General features: G+C 44.6%; 3 protein-coding genes across 7 annotated transcripts; all 3 read left to right on the top strand.

The window, feature by feature from the left end:
* The first annotated feature begins 393 nt into the window (after positions 1–393).
* Positions 394–9505, top strand: stard3 (StAR related lipid transfer domain containing 3). Of its 4 annotated transcripts, none has more exons than XM_080488557.1 (15): positions 394–452; positions 1859–2097; positions 2216–2293; positions 3205–3282; positions 3369–3422; positions 3722–3839; positions 3973–4074; positions 4158–4213; positions 4303–4395; positions 5430–5492; positions 6629–6724; positions 6812–6891; positions 6991–7095; positions 7184–7277; positions 8086–9505. In XM_080488557.1, the coding sequence occupies exons 2-15, from the start codon at positions 1885–1887 to the stop codon at positions 8206–8208; spliced, it is 1353 nt and encodes a 450-aa protein (XP_080344683.1). In that variant the 5' UTR covers positions 394–452; positions 1859–1884; the 3' UTR covers positions 8209–9505. The 4 variants fall into 4 exon arrangements, with proteins under 4 accessions (XP_080344683.1, XP_080344685.1, XP_080344684.1 ...); XM_080488559.1 differs by having other exon boundaries at positions 411–452; positions 1880–2097; XM_080488558.1 differs by having other exon boundaries at positions 446–555.
* A 1098-nt stretch (positions 9506–10603) lies between these two features.
* LOC308124865 (melanoregulin) lies at positions 10604–13973 on the top strand. Of its 2 annotated transcripts, none has more exons than XM_080488220.1 (6): positions 10604–10795; positions 10994–11249; positions 11397–11559; positions 11923–12013; positions 12086–12249; positions 12901–13973. In XM_080488220.1, the coding sequence occupies exons 2-6, from the start codon at positions 11155–11157 to the stop codon at positions 13120–13122; spliced, it is 735 nt and encodes a 244-aa protein (XP_080344346.1). In that variant the 5' UTR covers positions 10604–10795; positions 10994–11154; the 3' UTR covers positions 13123–13973. The 2 variants fall into 2 exon arrangements, with proteins under 2 accessions (XP_080344346.1, XP_080344345.1); XM_080488219.1 differs by having other exon boundaries at positions 10721–10908.
* Positions 13974–17620: 3647 nt separating this feature from the next.
* On the top strand, positions 17621–19555 carry tcap (titin-cap (telethonin)). The gene is made up of 2 exons (XM_080488531.1): positions 17621–18003; positions 18210–19555. Exons 1-2 carry the CDS (start codon positions 17852–17854, stop codon positions 18598–18600), a joined length of 543 nt encoding a protein of 180 aa, XP_080344657.1. The 5' UTR covers positions 17621–17851; the 3' UTR covers positions 18601–19555.
* Positions 19556–19789: the final 234 nt, after the last annotated feature.

Here is a 19789-nt window from a genome sequence, read left to right as displayed (position 1 = left end):
CACAGTATAACACTATATGGTGTCACTTTTTTATGAGGTTGATGTGCTTTTATTCTTAACTCTAAAAGTATTTAGTTTAATGTATTATTGTATAAATTATTTGTTAAACTATTTCCTAGACGCTCTGGTTCGCTCGGGTGTTTAAACTCTTTGGCTGTGTCAAGATAATTCCACGCTAATAGCCGAGGCTTCCAAGACATATGACCAAGTTCAGTTGACCTGATTTACTTAGCTTTGAGGGCAAATCAGAATATAGTCTCTCCGTGAAAGTTCCATGAAAAGAAAAATTTTAAGTTGACAATTTGATCAGTTTAGAATCGCAAAACGCTTCGTCGCTGAGACTGCGTGAGAGACGTGATTAGTCTGTGAGAGAGTGAATCATCTCACTGCGGCACTTGATCTTTGAGCGTTCGGCCCGGAAGACGAGCCACGATGGTGGTGCGCTGAATCAAGTGAGTTTACGCTTTGAATGTGTTTCTACCTTCGTACTTAACGACGTGTCGCTGTCTTTCTGTATGTCTCTGACTCGTATCGACTGTCCGCTTGAACAGTAATGTGAGTGTTATATATATATTTATATGGCCCATCAGTGAGCATGAAAAACTTGTTAGCCGGCGGAAGCTAACAGCTAACAACAGTTATCATCAACTGTGTGACATTTATTTAATTTCGGTTTCTTAACGAGGATCTTATGAGTCATCGCAGCAGCCCGTGTGATGGTTAGGTTTCCATTTTGTCGTTTTGGTTTTTTTTTAAGCTGGCACTGGTGTGTTAGCTGCTCACAAGCAAGCAGCAGACGGTTGTTTTTGTTGTGAGCAGAAGTGAGGGTCCACCAGTCACGAGATCTGAAACTAAAATAGAAAAAAAAAAAAAAAAAAAAGACCAAATCAATGATTTCTGAGGACGTGGATCTATTTTCAAGTTGTATCCGAGGGGATAATTGAAACCTACCCTGCACTGAATGATTGTGAGTCACAGTTGGAGCGTAGACAGACAGGCTGTGTGTGAAGGTACAAGCATCCTGTAAGTAAACGACAGAGTCATAAACAACTCCAGCGTGTAAAATGCAGCTTGTTTGTCTTCATGAGTCACAACCAACAGCTTAAACCACCTGTCAAACTCCTGCACAGTTGGAACATTGCCAGCTGCTCTCAATAACCTAAAACAAATATGTGTGCCTTCATTGTAAAGGGACTTCAATCCACTCAGACTGCCTCTAAAACTTCTTGTGGTGTCTATTAAACCACAAGGACGTGATTAGAGTCAGAGAGGACTGTATACCAGCGTGAGCTTCCTTTGGAGTCTATAAATGTGAAATATCCTTATTGGGTAGTCTTATCTAAATTCCTTTTTGTTCATTGTGTGAACAACATTATAAACTGCACCTCTTGCTTTTTATAACTGCATCCTGGTATCACTTTCTCACCACCTGACTCAACACAGAAATGTTACGACGTCGGAAATCAGGCCAGCAAGGTAATGGGGTGATCTCAAGCGGCCCTCTTTATCTGAACTATACAACCACTCATCGAGAGGCGTCACTGGTCACATTTGTCCTTTTTGTGGGAAGGTTCCCAAATCATATGAATAGCGTACCATCAACAAAAATCACATAATTCTAAGACAAAATCTTTCAAATCTGGTCTTCAAAAAAATGTGTTTTTGCAGGGGGCCGCAGTATGGGAAAGCAGACAACAAAGTAATCACGAAGAACAACTTCTTCTGTGTTTCAGTAACTTCGGAAAGTTTAATCTGCTTGCACAAGCCTTAATTGTTCCGTCTTCGCCACAGGGACATTGATTGTTAATCTAACTGCTCGGTGGCATCCAGGTTTACTTTTCGTGTTGCGTGTATCCAGAGTGGCTGTGCTGTCTCGCAGCAGGAATGCCTGGTCTGGAGTACGGGGAGCTCGGCGGCAGCCTGCCTGCCATTGGCTCCCTGAATGCCTCCTACTCCACATCGCTGTCCCTCCCCTCCCCGTACCTAATGGTGCCCCCCGCAGAGCGGAAGGCCATCTCCGATGTGCGCCGCACCTTCTGTCTCTTCGTGACGTTCGATCTCCTCTTCATCTCCCTCCTGTGGATTATCGAGCTGAACGTGAGTCTTCGTCCAACACGCGGAGTTCGTATTTCCCCTGTGACAGCGGTGTGTAACCCCGGGCCTGACTCTGATTTGGTCTGTGATTTCTTTTTCTTTTTTTTTGTCTGTCCTGTAGATTTCCAGCACAATCTGGGAGAGTTTACAAAAAGAGGTCGTCCATTATAACTACAAATCTTCTTTCTTTGACATCTTTGTAAGTGGCTCAATTCAACTTGTGCTTGAAATTCAGCACGTCATCGGGATCATGATAGAAAGTAATACTTTTTCTTTTTTTGTTTGACTAATCTTTTATTGTTATATTGCCTCGAACCTGCTGTCTTAACTCTTTAATGAGCAACTGTCATATTTTTTTTGAGGGCTTCAAAACCAACCATGTCAATGTTTAAGTCAATGACAATCTTAGAATTGATGGTTAGATAATTATGCTAAATGTTGCTCATTATATTGCTTGTGTAGGATTTCTAAAATCTAGTTGTTTTTAGACTGAAGAAAAATGTACACCTTCTTGCTCCAGTGACTTGGCAACACGTTGTAGGACACTGTCATATCATATCATATCATATCACATCATATAGGAACATATAATGTTTTCCTGAAATCCAGAGGAATTCATCCTGTTAGGAGAAGATGAGGGCTTCTGAACAGACTGGACAGGAATGAAAACGATTGCATTGGATTAACAGCTCATGCTGGACAGGATGAGGCGGTTTAGGAGCTGCATAGGGAAAAAGATGATGAGGATGGAGCAGCCAGGAAAGAGGCGGAAAGGAAGATGGATGTAGTGATGGAAGGAAGATCAGGGAGACAGATGGATTTGGAAAATGATCTGCTGTTGCTGCTGCATCCCAAAACAGAAAAAGGTTGAAAGGAGACAAAGCAAATGTCTTATTCTCTTTTTAATACCTTTTAATCTTGTGTAATTGGCACATAATGGGATTTGTTTTCCTTCAATAACACCCGAGTGTTGAAAATTCAATTGATATAGAAATAAGTGCCGTATAACTGGAAATCAGCCGCATCTTCTGCGTCTTTCAACACGAGAGTTTGCAGAACCCTGCACACACAATATACACACAAGTTTATGATCGTCTCCGGCTTCCTCAGCTCCTCGCCGTCTTTCGCTTCCTGTGCCTGCAAGTGGGCTACGCTGCCTTCCGTTTGAGGCACTGGTGGGTTATCGCGGTGAGTGTGCGGCCAGATGAAAATCCTATTGCACTGATATGTGAAAATGTAAAATATGAAAAAGAAAACTCTCCTTCGCTCTGCAGGTTACGACCCTGGTGACCAGCGTCTTCCTCGTTGTTAAGGTCATCATCTCCAGTGTGAGTGTTTCACAGTCGCGTGTGTGTCTGACACAGTTCAAACCACTTCGCCTTTTTCACTTCTGTTTCTGCTCGTAGTGTCGGCGCACCTAACTGATAACCGTTTGTGATTTTTACTGTTTGCGGAGCCGAGGGAAAACCAATTTAACATGAACTTATTTGATGTCGTCTGCCTATAAAGCTCGATAAAATGTTTCACGAGCAGGAACGAGAGACTCGGGAGCGTCCCGACACTTTCACAACCTGTGTGCTTGAGTTTCCCAGACGTTCGCGGTGACCCAGTTTCTCTCTCCGAGCAGCTCCTCTCCCAGAATGCCTTTGGCTACGTCATACCCATCACCTCCTTCGTGGTGGCCTGGTTGGAGACTTGGTTTCTGGACTTTAAGGTGCTCACGCAGGAGGCAGACGACGAGAGAGGTAAAATCAGAGAATAGCAGACGGGTTCACAGACACACACACACACACACACACACACACACACACACACACACACACGACCCTGCAGGAATCCCAGCCTCCGTCTCAGACACGTTTCTTCCCGTGACTTCAGCCTACTTGGCGGCGGTGAACGCGGCGTGCGAGCGAGCCCCCATGATCTACCCCCGACCTGTTTCCGACGGACAGTTTTACTCTCCGCCCGAATCGCTCGCAGGTGATTGTCCCGGTTGATGATTTCACCGCCTGTGTATTTTGTCCTCCGCGTTAACTGTTACTGTCCCAACCCGGCGCCGGCAGGCTCCGAGGACGATCTGGACGAGGAGGGTCTCGGACGCAGGGCCGTCACCGCTCAGGTACCCGCCATCGTTTTAAACGAACGTTTATACAATCGGCGCCGCGGTGGGCTCTGATCGCTCTCTGGCGTTCTCTCGCTCTCTTTCAGGAGAAAGAGTTTGTGAGGCAAGGGCGGGAAGCCATGTCTGTGGTGGAGCAGATCCTTTCCCAAGAGGACAACTGGAAGTTTGAGAAGAACAACGTGAGTGCAGGACTGCAGGTCCCACCGACAGCCGGACGCACACGACGGTTTTCTATCTCACATGTCTAATTTAGTTTCCCTTTTGATATTAATCGAGGCTGTAAAAGCAGCAGCAAATGTTTTATTCAGAAGTTTTTCAGCAGCTTTAGCAGATATTTAATGGGTAATTGCTAAAATCACTAACTTAGGTATAACCTGATTAAGGATGTGGGAATGTATAGATAATAGATAGATAATCTTTGTGATCGTCAGTTTTCCATAATTTCGGTGTCGGTTTCGTTTGTAACTTTGTCAACAGTGAACCTCCAACGATCAAATGATCTGAGGTTGTATCGTCCTTCGAGAACTTAAAGCGCTTCTGGTTGGATCCTGAGATTTCAGCTGTGTGGAAAACATAAACTCAACTATATTTACAAGCACTTTAAAAGCAACAAAGTGCTGCACTTAAGATGGATGTAAACACCGACAATTCACAGAAATGAGCTGTAAAAATTGGATTTCCGTAGATCTTGTGTGTTTTACTCGTTGTTTCGATATCACGTTAATCTTCTCGTTCTGCATCCGTGACAGACGAGTGCCAACATGTCGGCTGGTAAAGGTTTCATGACCAGCATGTGGCCTAACGTACGCCTTTAAATTAAAACCACGTCAAAAACTACCAGCACGTGTCAAGACAACTTCACTGAATAAAGCGACTGACAAAATAATTGTCTGCTGCTTTGTCACTGATCTAGAAATGGGATAAAAAAGCTTAACCGATCGAAATAGAGCTGAAGTAATTGAAAAAAGAAGATCTAATATGTCCCTACCTCAAACGTCTAAATAAAGCAAATCTTTCACTTAAGTGTTATTTAACTAGTTAAATGTTTGTAGCTAAAATAAAAACTGAAAGCAATTGTATTTGTTTTTTATCTGTTTGACTGAAACTATGCGGTTATATGAGTTTCTGGTGGGATGATATCAGTGATCTCAGTGACTTGAGTCTTTCATCAGATATACAGAAGTGAAAGCATCATCTTCTGTTTCCTTGACAGGACATGGGCGACTCTGTTTACACCCTGGAGATTCCCTACCATGGAAAGACCTTCATTCTGAAGGTACAGCCGTCCCGTCTGTATTTAAGTGAGAAACTGACGCAACGCCAGGCAGCATGCCCAAGCATGACACAGAGAACGGAGAACTGAAACTTGGGAATGTTCTCGCCGACACGGGTCGGCTCCGCGAGCTCTTAAACATTTTCATGTTTTATGTGGGGAAGAAGTGACTGATCACAGCGACTTTTCTGTCGTTCACAACTTCACATACGGTTTATTTTCTGTAGTTTGTGTGTCTGCAGAGAAAAGTATTATTCACCCCATGTGTCCCGGGTGTTTTTGTGTGCAGTTATCGAAGAGTTTGACTGAAAAACAAATCATAATAACTTTTAGTGACAAAGTGGTTCAGAATCATTCCAACAGATAAAATGCAACTCGAATCAAAATAATAGTAATGAGGGACTGAATGTGCCAAGATTAGATAAATACACCATTAATTAAAAGTGTCATTAATATATGACAATTGGAATTAAATATAAAAATGTGTCATCAAATCATTAGATAATTAATTACACGTGTCATTAATTAATAAAAATACCAATTCATTTTTTGTAAAAGACATATAGAATTATTTCACTATTTAATTAATTATTTAATTGTCTAAATGTGCCAAAATTAAATTAATACACCATTAGATAATTAAATAAAATTGGAATTAAATATGTACTTTAAAAAAAACACACATTATCTGATTGAGAAGCAACATTAAATGCATTTCCATCTTTATAAAACCCTCAACCAGCCTGGTTAAACTCTGATACCTATTTTTATTTTTTTTTTTTAAATCAATGCAGTGGAATAGAAATAAGTGTAAAATGCAGTATTTTAATGTTGGTTGAACTGTGTGCTGATTACGTACGCTAGATGCCAGAGCGTCTCAGAACAATGGCTTCCTTGTTCGCACGTGGACGTGAGTAGCGGTGCAGCATTACGGAGGCTTCCGGCAGCGCAAACATGATGGAACCGCCGTATCAAATAATGATTTCAAGTTTAATTCAGACTTTTTGTGTCTCACTGTCGGGAGATGGTGATCAATAGAGAAAATAGCATCTGCTGGATGTTTTGTGTGATGCGATGTGATGTGATGCGATGCGATGTGATGCGATGTGATGTGATGTGACGATGCTTGGTCCGCTCAGGCGTTGATGCAGTGCAGCGCAGAGCTGGTGTACCAGGAAGTGATTCTCCAGCCAGAGAAGATGGTCCAGTGGAACAAGACTGTCTCCGGTTGTCAGGTGACCGCTCCTCTTCTCGCTCTCGACGTGTTGGCTGCTCCATTGTGTCGTTCTGAGACTTTACGTCGCTTCCCGTGTCGTCCGTAGATCCTCCAGAGGGTTGACGACAACACCCTGGTGTCGTACGACGTCTCCTCCGGAGCAGCGGGGGGAGTCGTGTCAGCGCGGTGCGTCAGGCTGGCTTCTCTCGTCGTCACGATTCCAGGTTTAGAACGAAGCTGATTGACCCCCCCCCCCCCCCCCCCGTTCATTTTCCCTTTCTTTAGAGACTTTGTGAACGTCCGGCGAGTAGAGCGCAAGCGAGACTGTTACATGTCTGCCGGCATGGCGACCAGCCACGATGCCAAACCTCCAAGCGGACGCTTCGTCAGGTTGGGCCTCCGCCTCCGCCTCCGCTCACTCTCCCCGTCACTGGTCCACTGAACCAGAGCGTCATGTTGATTATTTACTTCGTCACAGGGGGGAAAACGGTCCAGGAGGCTTCGTGGTGCTCAAATCCAGCAGTAACCCGTCCGTCTGCACCTTCATCTGGGTCCTCAACACGGACTTGAAGGTGAGGAGGCGCTTCAGATTACAATCACAGCTGCACAAATAATCCTGAACAACATTAAACGTTGTGATACGTGGAGACCCGGACAAATATTAACAGTGATTTACTCACTCAATCAAAACCAGAATAATGAACTGAAACGCTGGACAAACTGCTCTAAATGCCTTCCCAGACATGTTTCAGGGATCTTGAGTGGTTAAATGTGTTAAAACACTTCATCAGATTAATTATGACGGATTAATCCGCATTAAGGCGTTGATTTTGACTGCCCTACTTCTGAGTAATGAATTTCACCCGAGGAGCTTCTCACTGTGTCCCTGCAGGGTGATGTCAGTGCTGGGTTGGCCACCCAGTGTTTTCTTTTTTGGGTTTTTTTTAGTTTCAAAGCAAAAATGTCAGGAATTTTTGTATTAATTTCAGACATGTAGAAACAAAACAGGTGTGCAAAGCACATACACACTGATACACCTATATCCATATATACATATCCATATATAAACCCTTTGTTGATAACCTATAAAAAATTATGAAATCAATATTTTATGAAAATATAGTTGCAGAAAATAGCATACATACTTTAATAATAATAATATTAGTGATAATACATTTTATTTGTAACAGGCTTTACAGTTTAAAAAAACTCAAAGAGCTATAAACACATTGACATTGAGCAAAACAAAATGAGAATTCAGAGAAAAGTGATTACGTATAATGTGACCTTTAACTGTGCTTTGTTCCTTCATATTAAGAGTCTTACTTGATGAGCTGCATTACGAATGTGGGAAGTCAATAACTCGCCGTGTCTCCTCAGGGCCGCCTGCCGCGCTACCTCATCCACCAGAGCCTCGCCGCCACCATGTTTGAATTCATGTCGCACTTACGTCAGCGGATCGCCGAGCTGCGGCCATCCCTCCGCTCCCACCACCACATCTAAAAAAAGGACCAGAGAGAGCAGTGCTGCCACCGCCTGGCGGGGGGTGTCATTACATGGCGATAGATTCAGATATCAGAGGCTCGCTCTCTCTCTCTCGCATCCCAAAACTTTTCTCTTTTTATGAATTGTGACCACGTGCATATCGTGTGGACCTGTTGCCGACTTGCTGTGAGACGTCTTCTGTCAGACGTGGAAGAAGAAGGAAATCTTTTTATACAAACTCTCTGTGGCACGACTGAAGTGGCTGTGTCTCTGAGCCTTATGTCATTTTGTTACCCAATGATTTGATGCTTCTTTTTTTTTTCTTCGTTCATTTGTTTGTTTTTTAAGAACATTTCCTGGATGTGTTCACCGCACCACCGTCTTACATATGTATGCCTGCTCTACTTATACTTTACTGCTATATCCTGAATGACGCAACACAGCTTTACTACACTGTGATAGGTCGCAAAAGGGGCATGCACTGGCATCTGATTACCACTAGAGGGAGACACCGCTGTCTCTGGATGCGCAAAATTGATCACATAATCAAGTATTACTGTACATTTTTCAATTCTTCTCATGATCGGACAGGAAGTCCAGCCACGACGCTGTAAGTCACGTGAAGCGAGTGATGCTAATGCTCATGAATTAGGCAGCTGTATACATGCTAACGCTAATCATTGTGCCAATAACCTCAAGTGGCCTTAGTGGTATAGCAGATGAACTCATTACTTGTCGTCATAATTTTGCCATCTCTTTCATACTGGGCCCCGAAGATGAGGCTTTTCTATGGTTTCTGTTATTATGAAGCATTAAATCCTCTTAAAACCATAAAACGACGCTCGTAAAAGAAAAAATTTAAAAATCACTATTACTTGTTTCCGGAATGAAAGCAGAGCTGGAGGGGAACCAAATGCAAAAACTTGGTCTATATTTGTATTTAGCAGGTAGGAGAGACATTAAAAAAACCCATGATGCTTTAAAGAACCACATTTCGGTGTGTAATCGAGATTCACTTGAGAGCTTCACATGTACTGAAGGAATGTCATGTTCAAAGAATTAAAAGATGAATAATTTGGTGCCTTTGTCACAGTGATAAAGTGCATCAGCGTTTACTTATTTCCATTTATTTTCAGTGAGGTGTACTGTATGCACAGAACACCTGCTTAAGATACTGTTTTCTTTCATAGATTATTTTTTTTTTGAATGGCTTTATCTTGGAATCAATTATCACACCATGTTCATTTAAATCCACCACAACAGTTTTCACTGAGTCTTAACGTGTGTCTTTTGTCAAATAAAATATATGAACTCATTTGATGTTATTTTCCTTTTTAACTTTGAGCCAAAAAAAAAACCCTTTCATCCTTGTTTTATACTACTTTATTAAATTTTGGGGCCACTGGAGCCGATCCCAGCTAATTATCCTGAACAGCTTGTCTTTATGAAGTCGCCCTCATAGTTCGGCTTTGACGCTGTTACATTCACATTTAGGTAGCAGTTCAGTTCCGACTCTGAGTTCTGCTTTATGACCTAACCCCTGGTGATCAGTGAGCGACAGATAAATCTCTGAACTTTACCCAGAACAATATTTCCAGATGGTACAGCCAGACGTCGAAGTGTCCTCCCATGGCAGCGAGGTGAAAGATCGTAAAGAGCTCTGCTGAAGTTATGAAAATGTGCTTGTAGAGTCTCTCCTTTATTGTAATGTGGCGTTTTGTGATTCTTTTTTCATTTTATGTGACAATTGTGCCTTGACTGACTCAAAAAAGACGCTTTACCATCCCCAGGGCTAACAAAGAGACACACTTACACCTTTGGGCAATCAGACAGATACCTTGCTGTATACCATTTGTCCCACTTAGATTACCCAGAATTCAACTTCCTCCACCCTAAATAGAGTGCATCCGTTTTTCATGTCACTGTTTCACCATTTCTATGAATTCCCCTGCATTGAATCATGGGAGTGTTGCCATCTTCAACAATAAGACCGTGTGACTGGAGCCCTTTGTCATGAGGCATTCAAGTCATACCGTTCCCCCCCCCCCCCCCCCCCAACAAACAGCCACAGCTTTACAATCAGTCTGACTAATGCAGGGCGGCTCACCCTCCATATCAGACCATCTTGTCGCGCCACATAAGTTTATAATTAGTCAGCTGTGGTTGATTGTCCCGGTTTAAAAAGACGCTTCTGAAATCTGATGGAAATAAAACAACCCAAAATGGACCGAAGCAGTTCAAACAAGAGTTTTTCTCTGTTTGCACCGTCAAATGCACAGTTTAAGCAATCACACACTCCTGAGAGAATAAAATGAATATTTGCTAAATCACTACAGCCGTGGCCAATTTTCTTTTTTCCAGGATGTGTTATCAGTGTTGTTGTACAAGAGCAGCGTTGTCCTCGGGGCGAAACACGATGCGCAGGACAAGAGATGGAGGAGCTCACATGATTGTACTGTGACTGTCTTCTGAGGCCGAGGGTGTGTGAATGTGTGTGTTTCTTTTGATCGACGATCGCCGCAATTTCACTGCTCTCATTGTCCCGCATGCGAGGCTGATGAGAGGCACCCACGATCTGGAGGACAAACTGCTGCTGGATGTGGAGGTGCGGCGAGTTCCTGGATCATGGAAAGAACTTAGCTGGCGTCTCTCGACGGGGATCAGAAGTTTTTAGTTTGTAATGTAGTAGTTTTTTAGAGGATGCTCTTCTTCTGATTGGTACATTCCATTGGACCACATATGATTTGTGCCTTTTACTTTGAAAACCCTTTTTTATTTATTTTATCTTATTTTTTTAATCTAGGCTGTGAATAAGTTCCCTATCCGAGAGAATTGCCTCTGGACATCTTCGGACACAAAACGCATTGGAATCTGTTTTGCTGCCGATTGACGACTCAAGAAATCTGACGGAGCTCACGCACACCATCCCACTGGATTATTTGACACTTGAGTTGACTCTGAGTGATGGGTTCAGCCTTCCACATGTTCTGCATGAAGTTCTGCTGCTGCTGCTGCGTCGGTGACGAAGACGACGACGACGAAAAGCAGCCTTTAGTGCCGTAAGATGAGAGGAAAGACGGTCACTCGTCACATAACAAATCGATCTTCAATGCAAAATACAGTCGGTTATCATCTGCATAGTGTCACAGTCAATACAAAGTGAGTGATTGTCGTGTGCAAATGTCCCCTGTTGTGTGCATGATCAGTCAAGATCCGCTGGAGTATTTTAACCGTGAAGTCCAGAAGCGTCGAGAGGAGGAGACCAATCTGTGGAGCGAGCCGGGAGACCGGAGCCACTCGGAGAGGGAGGACGACCGAACGCTTTTTTCCCTGCTGCAGGCCAGGAACAAGACCCGCATGGGATCCACGGTATGTGAGGGGGGTGCGATTAGAGAAAGGAAAGAACTAACTAGGAAGTGACAGAAACTGATGCAAAAGCTGGAACGTGTCGACGTTGACGGTTCTGAAAATGTTTTTATTGAGAATAAGGGTGAGAGGATGGACCGGCTCGGAGCTAAGATGGTGACGCTTGGTGACAAGAGGGTGTTCAAAGTGTGGGGTGGCCCTACCCTGAGGGGCGCAACAACAAGGGGTCAGGGGTTATTATGTTTTAATAAGAAGCTTATGTAGAGAGTAAACAGCTAATCTTACAACCTAAGTTCAACAGGACAACAGATCAGGTTGTCAGCTGTCGGTTTAATCGACCCTTAAGATTCTGATATGTTCCTCTAGGGTTACCGTCGACTGAGTGTTGACATCGAAGCCATGAGGGATACCCGCCGAGAGGTCCGAGACAAGTGGAAGGCAATCCTGGAAAACCTGGGTGAGTGTCGGGCAGATGGAGAATTCGATTCACTGCACCGCACACGTTGAGTTATTGGTCTTGTTTTCTAAGGGTTCATGGCTGAGGCGGACGCTTTGCTGACGGTGTCGGCCGGCGGCTCACAGGACCGCATGCGCAACGCCCCTGCCGCACGTGCCCTGCTTCATACGCTGCACACCGAGACCTCCGTCTTCAGCAGCAGAGAACCGCCTCCTGAGAGATATCTGTTCATCCTGGTGAGAGGAGGGGGAGAGGAGGGAGGGAGGGGAGGGAGGGGAGGGAGGGAGGAGAGGGAGCGGAGGGATGGGGGGATGAGGGGTGGGAGTCATCAACTGCTGAAAACCCTGAACTTTGATCTCCAACTTCATTCATCCAGTGACCGGGTCTTGGCGTTGACCTGGACCTCAGGCTAAAAATGCACCTTACAGCTGTTCAGTGAAGAAGATCTCATAGGCCAGAGTTCAAAAATGTCTCAGTCGCCTTTAGAGTCAAATTCTACCTGTGCAGCTTATATAATAATAGACGGTACGAGGCTGTCCCGTCCAAACGTCAACACAAGTTGCTGATTTTCCTGCATTTTGTGTTCATGAAGCATCAAACTAAAGATCACATTGCTGCTCCTCTGTAGATGCAGACTGCGGTTTAGTTGAAGACACTCGTCTTCAGAGACATTTACACCATGAGCTCAGTGGAGCTGAGAAGATCAACCGATATTTTCAACATTAAACTTGATGGTTTAATATGTTTCACTTCCTGCTTATTTCGGCAGAAATGCCACGACCTCTCATGCCACTGTGCAGCTGACTCCGTCGCCCTCAAACATCCACACTCTGACGGTGCCTGTCGTCAGTTTTACTCAGCTTGTTTCTCCTTCTCCCTCTTCGCAGGATCGTCTCCTGTACCTCGACATCGCTGAAGACTTTTTGGCCAAGGCAAAGCGCTTCTACCCCCCGAGGGACGACTCTGACGAGGACACCCTGGGCCTCGGCATAAACCTGCCGCTGCTGCTGGCCAGGGTCGAGGCCATGAATGGCAGAGGGGATGAGCAGGAGGAGGATGATGACGAAGAGAGCGGGAGAGAAGATGGAAACTTGAGTGACAGATCCTAAAATGAAAATATATTAATGCATAATGAAAAGAAAAAAAAAAAGAAAAAAAAGCTGCTGGCTGCAGTAACAATAAATACGAGGCAGGGGGCAGTAGTCATCAACCCTGGAGACCTGAAATCGTTCTGCTGAGGCAGTTTATCACCCGGAAACACAGATGGAAGCACAACGCGAGTGTTTTTTGTTTTTTTTGGAGGTCCCAAGCTCAAAAAGAGAATATTGTAAAGAGTTTGTCAGAGATGTGCCAACTGTGCGATTTTATTTCCAGGGTTTTTCCCCTCCTTCCAAATAGTTGTAAAAGAAAGTTTGATTGTTTATCTGCTGTGACCCTTCAGGGTAGCAATGTTCTTTTTTTTGAGAAGAGCCTCTTCAGCTTGGTTTGTCCTGTGATCATCAGCTCATCACATGATCAGAAGCAACACGAAATAAACAGCCCACTGATAGAGTTTTCCTTAAAGTTTAGTTAAAAATAGCACACGTGTTTGAGTGATAACTCATGAACATCATAAATATCACAATGGCTGAAACGTTTGAATGGTAATAATTATTTTTTTTCTATAATATATTTAAAAGTGCATCTGTATATGGAGAGCAACAGGTGAAAATGCACTGGAGTCAGTATTGTATGTCAAAACTTAAAAGTTGGTGTATGTGTGAGTGGGGAGACTTTCAGGTGATGAATTCGAGGGGGGTCCTCCTCCTCCTCCTCCTCCTCCTCCTCCTCCTCTTCCTATTCCTCTTCCTCCTCAATTCACTGAAATGAGAAAGGTTTAAGAACGTATGTAAAGGTCTGTGTAGGTTTTCTGTTCTTGAGGTTCAGGACAAAATAAAGCTCCACCTTTTCCAACCTCTCATGCAGAGTGTCACGTGCCGTGCGACTACACTTTATTACACCGACAAACAACCTGCAAGGGGGTCATATTCTTCTGAAGTGAAAATCCAAGCACCTTCCTCAGTCTGCCTCTTTCTGCGCCCGGAGACACATGGCTGCCAGCCTCACTCTGATCCGCCAACATGGCACAGGCTGTCCGGCTCCTGACCGTCCCGCTGGGATGAGAGCGGCTTGTTTTGGTGCTCAGCTGTTTGTTGTTGTTGTCGGTGGTGTTGTCGTTATGTAAGAGAGACTCGGTGGTCTCGGTGGGGCACATGTTCGAGCACAACACCAAGCCTGATGATGGTGCCCCGTCTCACACACACACACACACACACACACACACACACACACACACACACACACACACACACACACACACACACACACACACACACACACACACACACACACACACACACACACACACACACACAAATAGCTGGTAATGCTTGCAGATAAGAGGCCGTGCAGAGAGTTTGTGCAGAAACCAAAGCTAAGTTTAGTTACCGACTGTTTATTTTCAATGTGCAAATAGCAGGATAGTTTCTTATATCATTGTATCTATGCTTAAAAAAAAGGCATCCAACCAAAAAATGTATATTTCCAAACATCTCATCACAAAAATATGCTCTCAATATAGTTACTTGATTAAAGCCTATTATCGTGTTTTTACACACATTCATACACACTATTTTAGAGCCAATGGATTACTCAGAGACTTTCTTCTCCCACCATGCTTTATTTCTTTAATTTGAGATCAATAGTATAATATTTTGAGTAAAAGTGCTGAATTTACTGTAAATGTAATAATTAATGACCAATTAATTGGATGATATAAGCTTTAGTGACTATAACAGGTCAACCATTGAAGAATTACATAATTAAGGGCCTGCCCACATGACCCCCACTGTATAAGAAACCTCCCTAACAAAGCATGCCTCTCATCATCTTTGATTGCTTATAAACAGCCGGAATATTTGACATGAAATCCATTTGGAAGTCTGACAGCAACCAAAAAGAGCTGCATCACCCAGAAGAGTGGGAGAGCCTCTCTAATGGCCTTGATCATCCATATCTATTATTCAACACTCATTTATTTAAATCAATATTCTCTCTCTTTAAACATAAACATTCATTATGGTTTGTCGTAATTGCTGCAGGTGTCTGCTAGTTCCTCCCTGTCTCTCACTCAGACTCTTTTCTTTCTTTCTCAGTCACAGCCCATTTAAATGTCACTGAGCAGCAGCTGCGGCGGCATTAATATTCTTTTTATATTATATTGTAAAGCACAAAGTTCCTCGCCTCTTCACTGATCACCTTTGCAGACCACCTCACCCACAATCGTGAGTCACCCCAAACCACAGCAGAGGGTGAAGGTCACTTTGTGTTCTCTTCCGGTTTTAGCTTGTGGCTTTTTAACAGTCCAAAACAAACAAAACTACACAATTACAAGCTGGACTCGGTGGAGTTTAGAGTTTGGCCTGTGCTCGGCACAGAGGGGGCTTACATAGCGAGTTACTGGGTTTCTGATCTGGCATTTGTGGTTGCCATGGTATCATAACACGACCGGGTGGATGACCCCCGGGACGCCTGTGGCAGGCTCTGTCAGCGTGTGACATCGGGCAATATATTGCAGAGAAGTGGCTAAAATAACGTGAGATATTCCACCCGACAGACAATGAGAAAATAGCACTGAGGGTTAGGTCAACGGGGCAGGAGTTTTAAGTGACAATAACTGACCCCAAGAGTAGCATTACAATCAAACAACTCCAAATTAAGAGCCATAATTTAACTCCATTCATTCCAATAGCCTTTAGTAAACAAAATACCAGGCTTGCACGCAGTTGAGTTCAACACGGAAAAGGTGCTGCGAGTGTAAGACTCAATGAACTTTGCCTTTCATAATAATACAATTGAACATAAATTGCACACTTGTTTTGGAAACATCGCACTCTCTCCGAGTCGGTGTACTCGATAATGCTATTTACCTGAAAATATGTAAGAATCTTAAACAAAAATAAAAGAATGACTTCATGTTTAATCATAAATACTCTGCACGTAATGGCAATATGTTAATTTTCGAACATCCAACGTGTCGAGTAAGTCAGATTTGATCTCATTTGTAATCTTGCAGCAAAAAACGATAATCAGGAGTGTCCAGGATAAAACAACAGAATTGTAGAAGCATTTATTTAAATCTAAAGTTTTGGAGAGATTTTCAGTCTCTAAATCCTAAAACATGTCTGATCTGATCTGGTTGACGCTTTTCAACAAATGTTATTTTAAATGACAAGGTGAAAGTCTTAAAACCCAATGGGGTCACCTTTTGGGGGTCAGGGGGGATGCCTTTTTCGTGCCATTAGTTTCTCATTTAAATTTGATATAAAAGGTATGAGTAAAAAGTAAATTAGAAATTATTTCATAACAATGTAAATTTTTAGAACTGAAATCGTTTTGTTGTGGTAGAGGCCGAATAAATGACGAAAAACGACCTCAAAACACCACCAAATATTTCATTTTGAAAGAAACTGGCACCAACAGTTGGCAGACAGCCAACAGTTGACAACAATTCAATCTTTTACTGTGGAAACCATTCGATCAAAAGCGTTGTCACCTTTGTGAAAAAATCACAGAAATTCGCTGTGCCGACTTACATTTAACTGTGTGAGTGTTCCCGACGATGTGCTTACTGGATGTGAACAGTATGGTTGGCACATCGATCACACTTCCTGTCACAGGGATAATAAATTTTGTGCCGCGTGCTCGATATGCGATATGTGTGGGGGTTTTGTTTTTTTTGTTTTTTTTGATGATATCACTGCCTGATGTGGATGAATGAGTCAGAGACAGGGACCGGTAGTAACATCACACTGGGGTGGATAACTGTCAGAGGTGTGTGTGTGTGTGTGTGTGTGTGTGTGTGTGTGTGTGTGTGTGTGTGTGTGTGTGTGTGTGTGTGTGTGTGTGCATGCTTCACGGTCCGTAACCTGAGTTGATTATAGCTTGCTCGGCGCTCTGTCACAGGGGAAGGAGCGCTCGCTGCGTCTGTGAGAAAAAAACACTGTAATGAAATCTAATGAGGAGGTTTGAAGTTGGCGTGTGGCCCAGCTGTGGTTTAAACCCCCCCGACCCCCCCCCCCCCCACCCCCACCGTGAACCGTGTTATGAACTAAAAAAAAAAGAAGAAATGAACCAACTCCATCGACCATCCCCTTTGACCTCCGTGGGACAGCTGGGTTACTCCCTTAATCCGTACATTCTTAACCTACTTGCCTAAAATATCCTTTGTGTATGAAACAGCTGCATCCTCTTTATCTCTCCACACAAAGTGTCACGTGCCGTTATGTGTACATCAAGACTGAAATCTTATCAAGATTCCTGCCGTAAGACCGAGCCCGTTGGTGTTTGTGTCTGTCTACATATTCATGTAATCTCCTTCCCCGCGCTGACTGATACGTCGCTCCTCTGCGGTCGCAGCTGAAGTGGAAAGTGTTGGGCTGAGTGATTACGGAGGTCACCGGCCATACAATTTGAGAATCAGGGGATTTTCAGGCCAATTACCCTGAACCCTCCCCTCAGGGTTGGCTTCCAGCTGTCCGGGAATGAGACGCACGGCGGCTCGGTGTCAGATGTCGGGACACACTGATTGTGGAGTGACAACACGAATCAGAAATAGCTACAGAGCATCTATAAAAGTTGTGGACGGACCTGAGCTCGGACACTGAGACAGAGGTGGTGCAAGCGCGGGGATTGAAGCGGCTGAAGCATCACAGTTTCGACAAAACCCGCCACAGCTCAGACACCAGAGCCGAGCTCAGGACCGATCAACGACAAGAGCTGATAACAGCTGAGACAGAGATGATGCCGATCTGTTCCGTGATGCAGAAGCGTAACGGCGTGGTGGTGGGAGCGGATCTGACCTGCAGCGTGCGGGAGGAGAATAAAGCCCAGAGGGAGACTTACAGCGCCGACTGGCGCAGTGTTAATCTGAAGACTCAGCCTCAGGACAGGTGAGACTATAGACACAGATCCCTCCAACACAACAAGGAAAATACTCGAATTTCTGGCTTCAAATCTCAGGATTCTTGGCAAAATCTTCTCTTCTTGGTAGTTAAGGCAAAAAAAACAAACAAACACTAATGAAGTAAGTAAATCACGGTGTGGGCTCCCACAGTTTCTAATTTCGTTTTTTTTTTTTTTCCCTTCACACCCACAGGCAGACCATGAATATGAACGACACCTCCCGCAGGGAGACTCTGTCCCGGCAGTGGCAGGCCCGTCCGCTGACACAGGCCTGCCCCTCAGGGGTCTTCAGGGTGGGCACGGTGGAACGAGGCGTGAGGGAGCACCAGCTCCTGCCCAAGAGAAACACCCTCCCTCTCCCCATCTTCACCCCGGCAGAGCTGGGCGTCAGGCTGGGCCGCGGCGCCCCGCACACCGAGGAAGACCTGCAGCCCTTCCCCATCCCGGACGGCGTCTGCCCCAGCAAGAGGACCGTGGACGACATCACCAGGGACCTGCCGCCCGTCAAACCCACTCGCATGGAGTTCGCTAAGGAGCCCAAAGCCCTGTGGCGCTCCGTATCCCAGGAGGCGCAGAGGGGGTGAAAACCAGAGGGGCGAGCGAGGCAGAGGGGTCGTTAGGGAGAGACGAGAAGGATGAGCGATGGGAGGGAATGGTCAATGAGCAGAGCATGTCGGCAGTGATTATGACAAGATGTAAATAGGTGGATCTCTAGTGGCATTCATCATAAACCCAACATCCTGTAGTAGATCTTTAGAGGCTAGATGTCACACTGTGTCGTTGTTGGTGGTCCGAGGTGCTGGACGTGAGGGTGTTTGCATTGTGACAGAGGAGCTGGGTGAGTGGTCAGCTGCGCCCCGGGCTAATCCATGCCTGAGCTGGCCAACTGACGCCCCCCCCCCCCCCCCCCCTCCCCCTCCCATGTGTCCCACATATTGCACGCACCACCATTTCTTTGGTCTTTTGGCTACGAAGCCACATGCAGATATCCTCGACGGGGTAAATGAAAGTTTTCTTAAGAGTCATCGGGCTGAAAATATCTTCATTGTGTGATGGCATTCAGGAAAACAGATGCAAGAAAAGAGGGAATGAATGATGGAGGGAGAGTCAGATGTGAAGTTGTGTGGGGGTGGGGGTGGGGGTGGGGGGGTGGGGGGGGGGGTGAAACATGCCTCAGAGTTGATGGACCTCCAGAAGCTCCTGCCAGTCTCTGATCTGGATGAACGGTACAGAATGCACTGGCGTGATCACACACTGCAGCTGTACAGACGTTTGAGTTCGTGTGTACGCGTGCATGTGTGTGTGTGTATGTGTGTGTGTGTGCTCAAGGGCACCTCAAATTAAACCGACATGGGAAAACCAATAAGCTGTTCTTTGTACTGCATTAATCTGCCTTCTTAGGTGAGTAGCAGCTCATAGTCAAGTTTGATAGAGGATCAGAGACTGTATGAATTTGAAACGTGTGCACTGACGAGGAAATGCTTGGTTTTTTTCTTAGATATTTATTATTTTTACAAATAAAAGCTGAACCACTCATTATTTCTTTGTCTTTCCGCTTGTTGTCTCACACACAACATAAGCATATTGACCCCACATGTCATCTTGAAGATATTCAGCCATTTCACCCGGACCAGCGTCGCAGCTTGTCTCAGCCAACACTTTTGGGGAAAACGGTCACCGACACCACGGACAGATCGCCTTCCATTCACCGGGGAATTACCGAGAGACACAATCACACACACTCATATTCATTTTTGAAAAACCTATCTTTGG

The sequence above is a fragment of the Lipophrys pholis genome (assembly GCF_963383615.2).
Source record: "Lipophrys pholis genome assembly, chromosome: 19".
NCBI classification, from domain to species: Eukaryota; Metazoa; Chordata; class Actinopteri; order Blenniiformes; family Blenniidae; genus Lipophrys; species Lipophrys pholis.
This window is presented reverse-complemented; position numbering and strand designations above follow the sequence as displayed.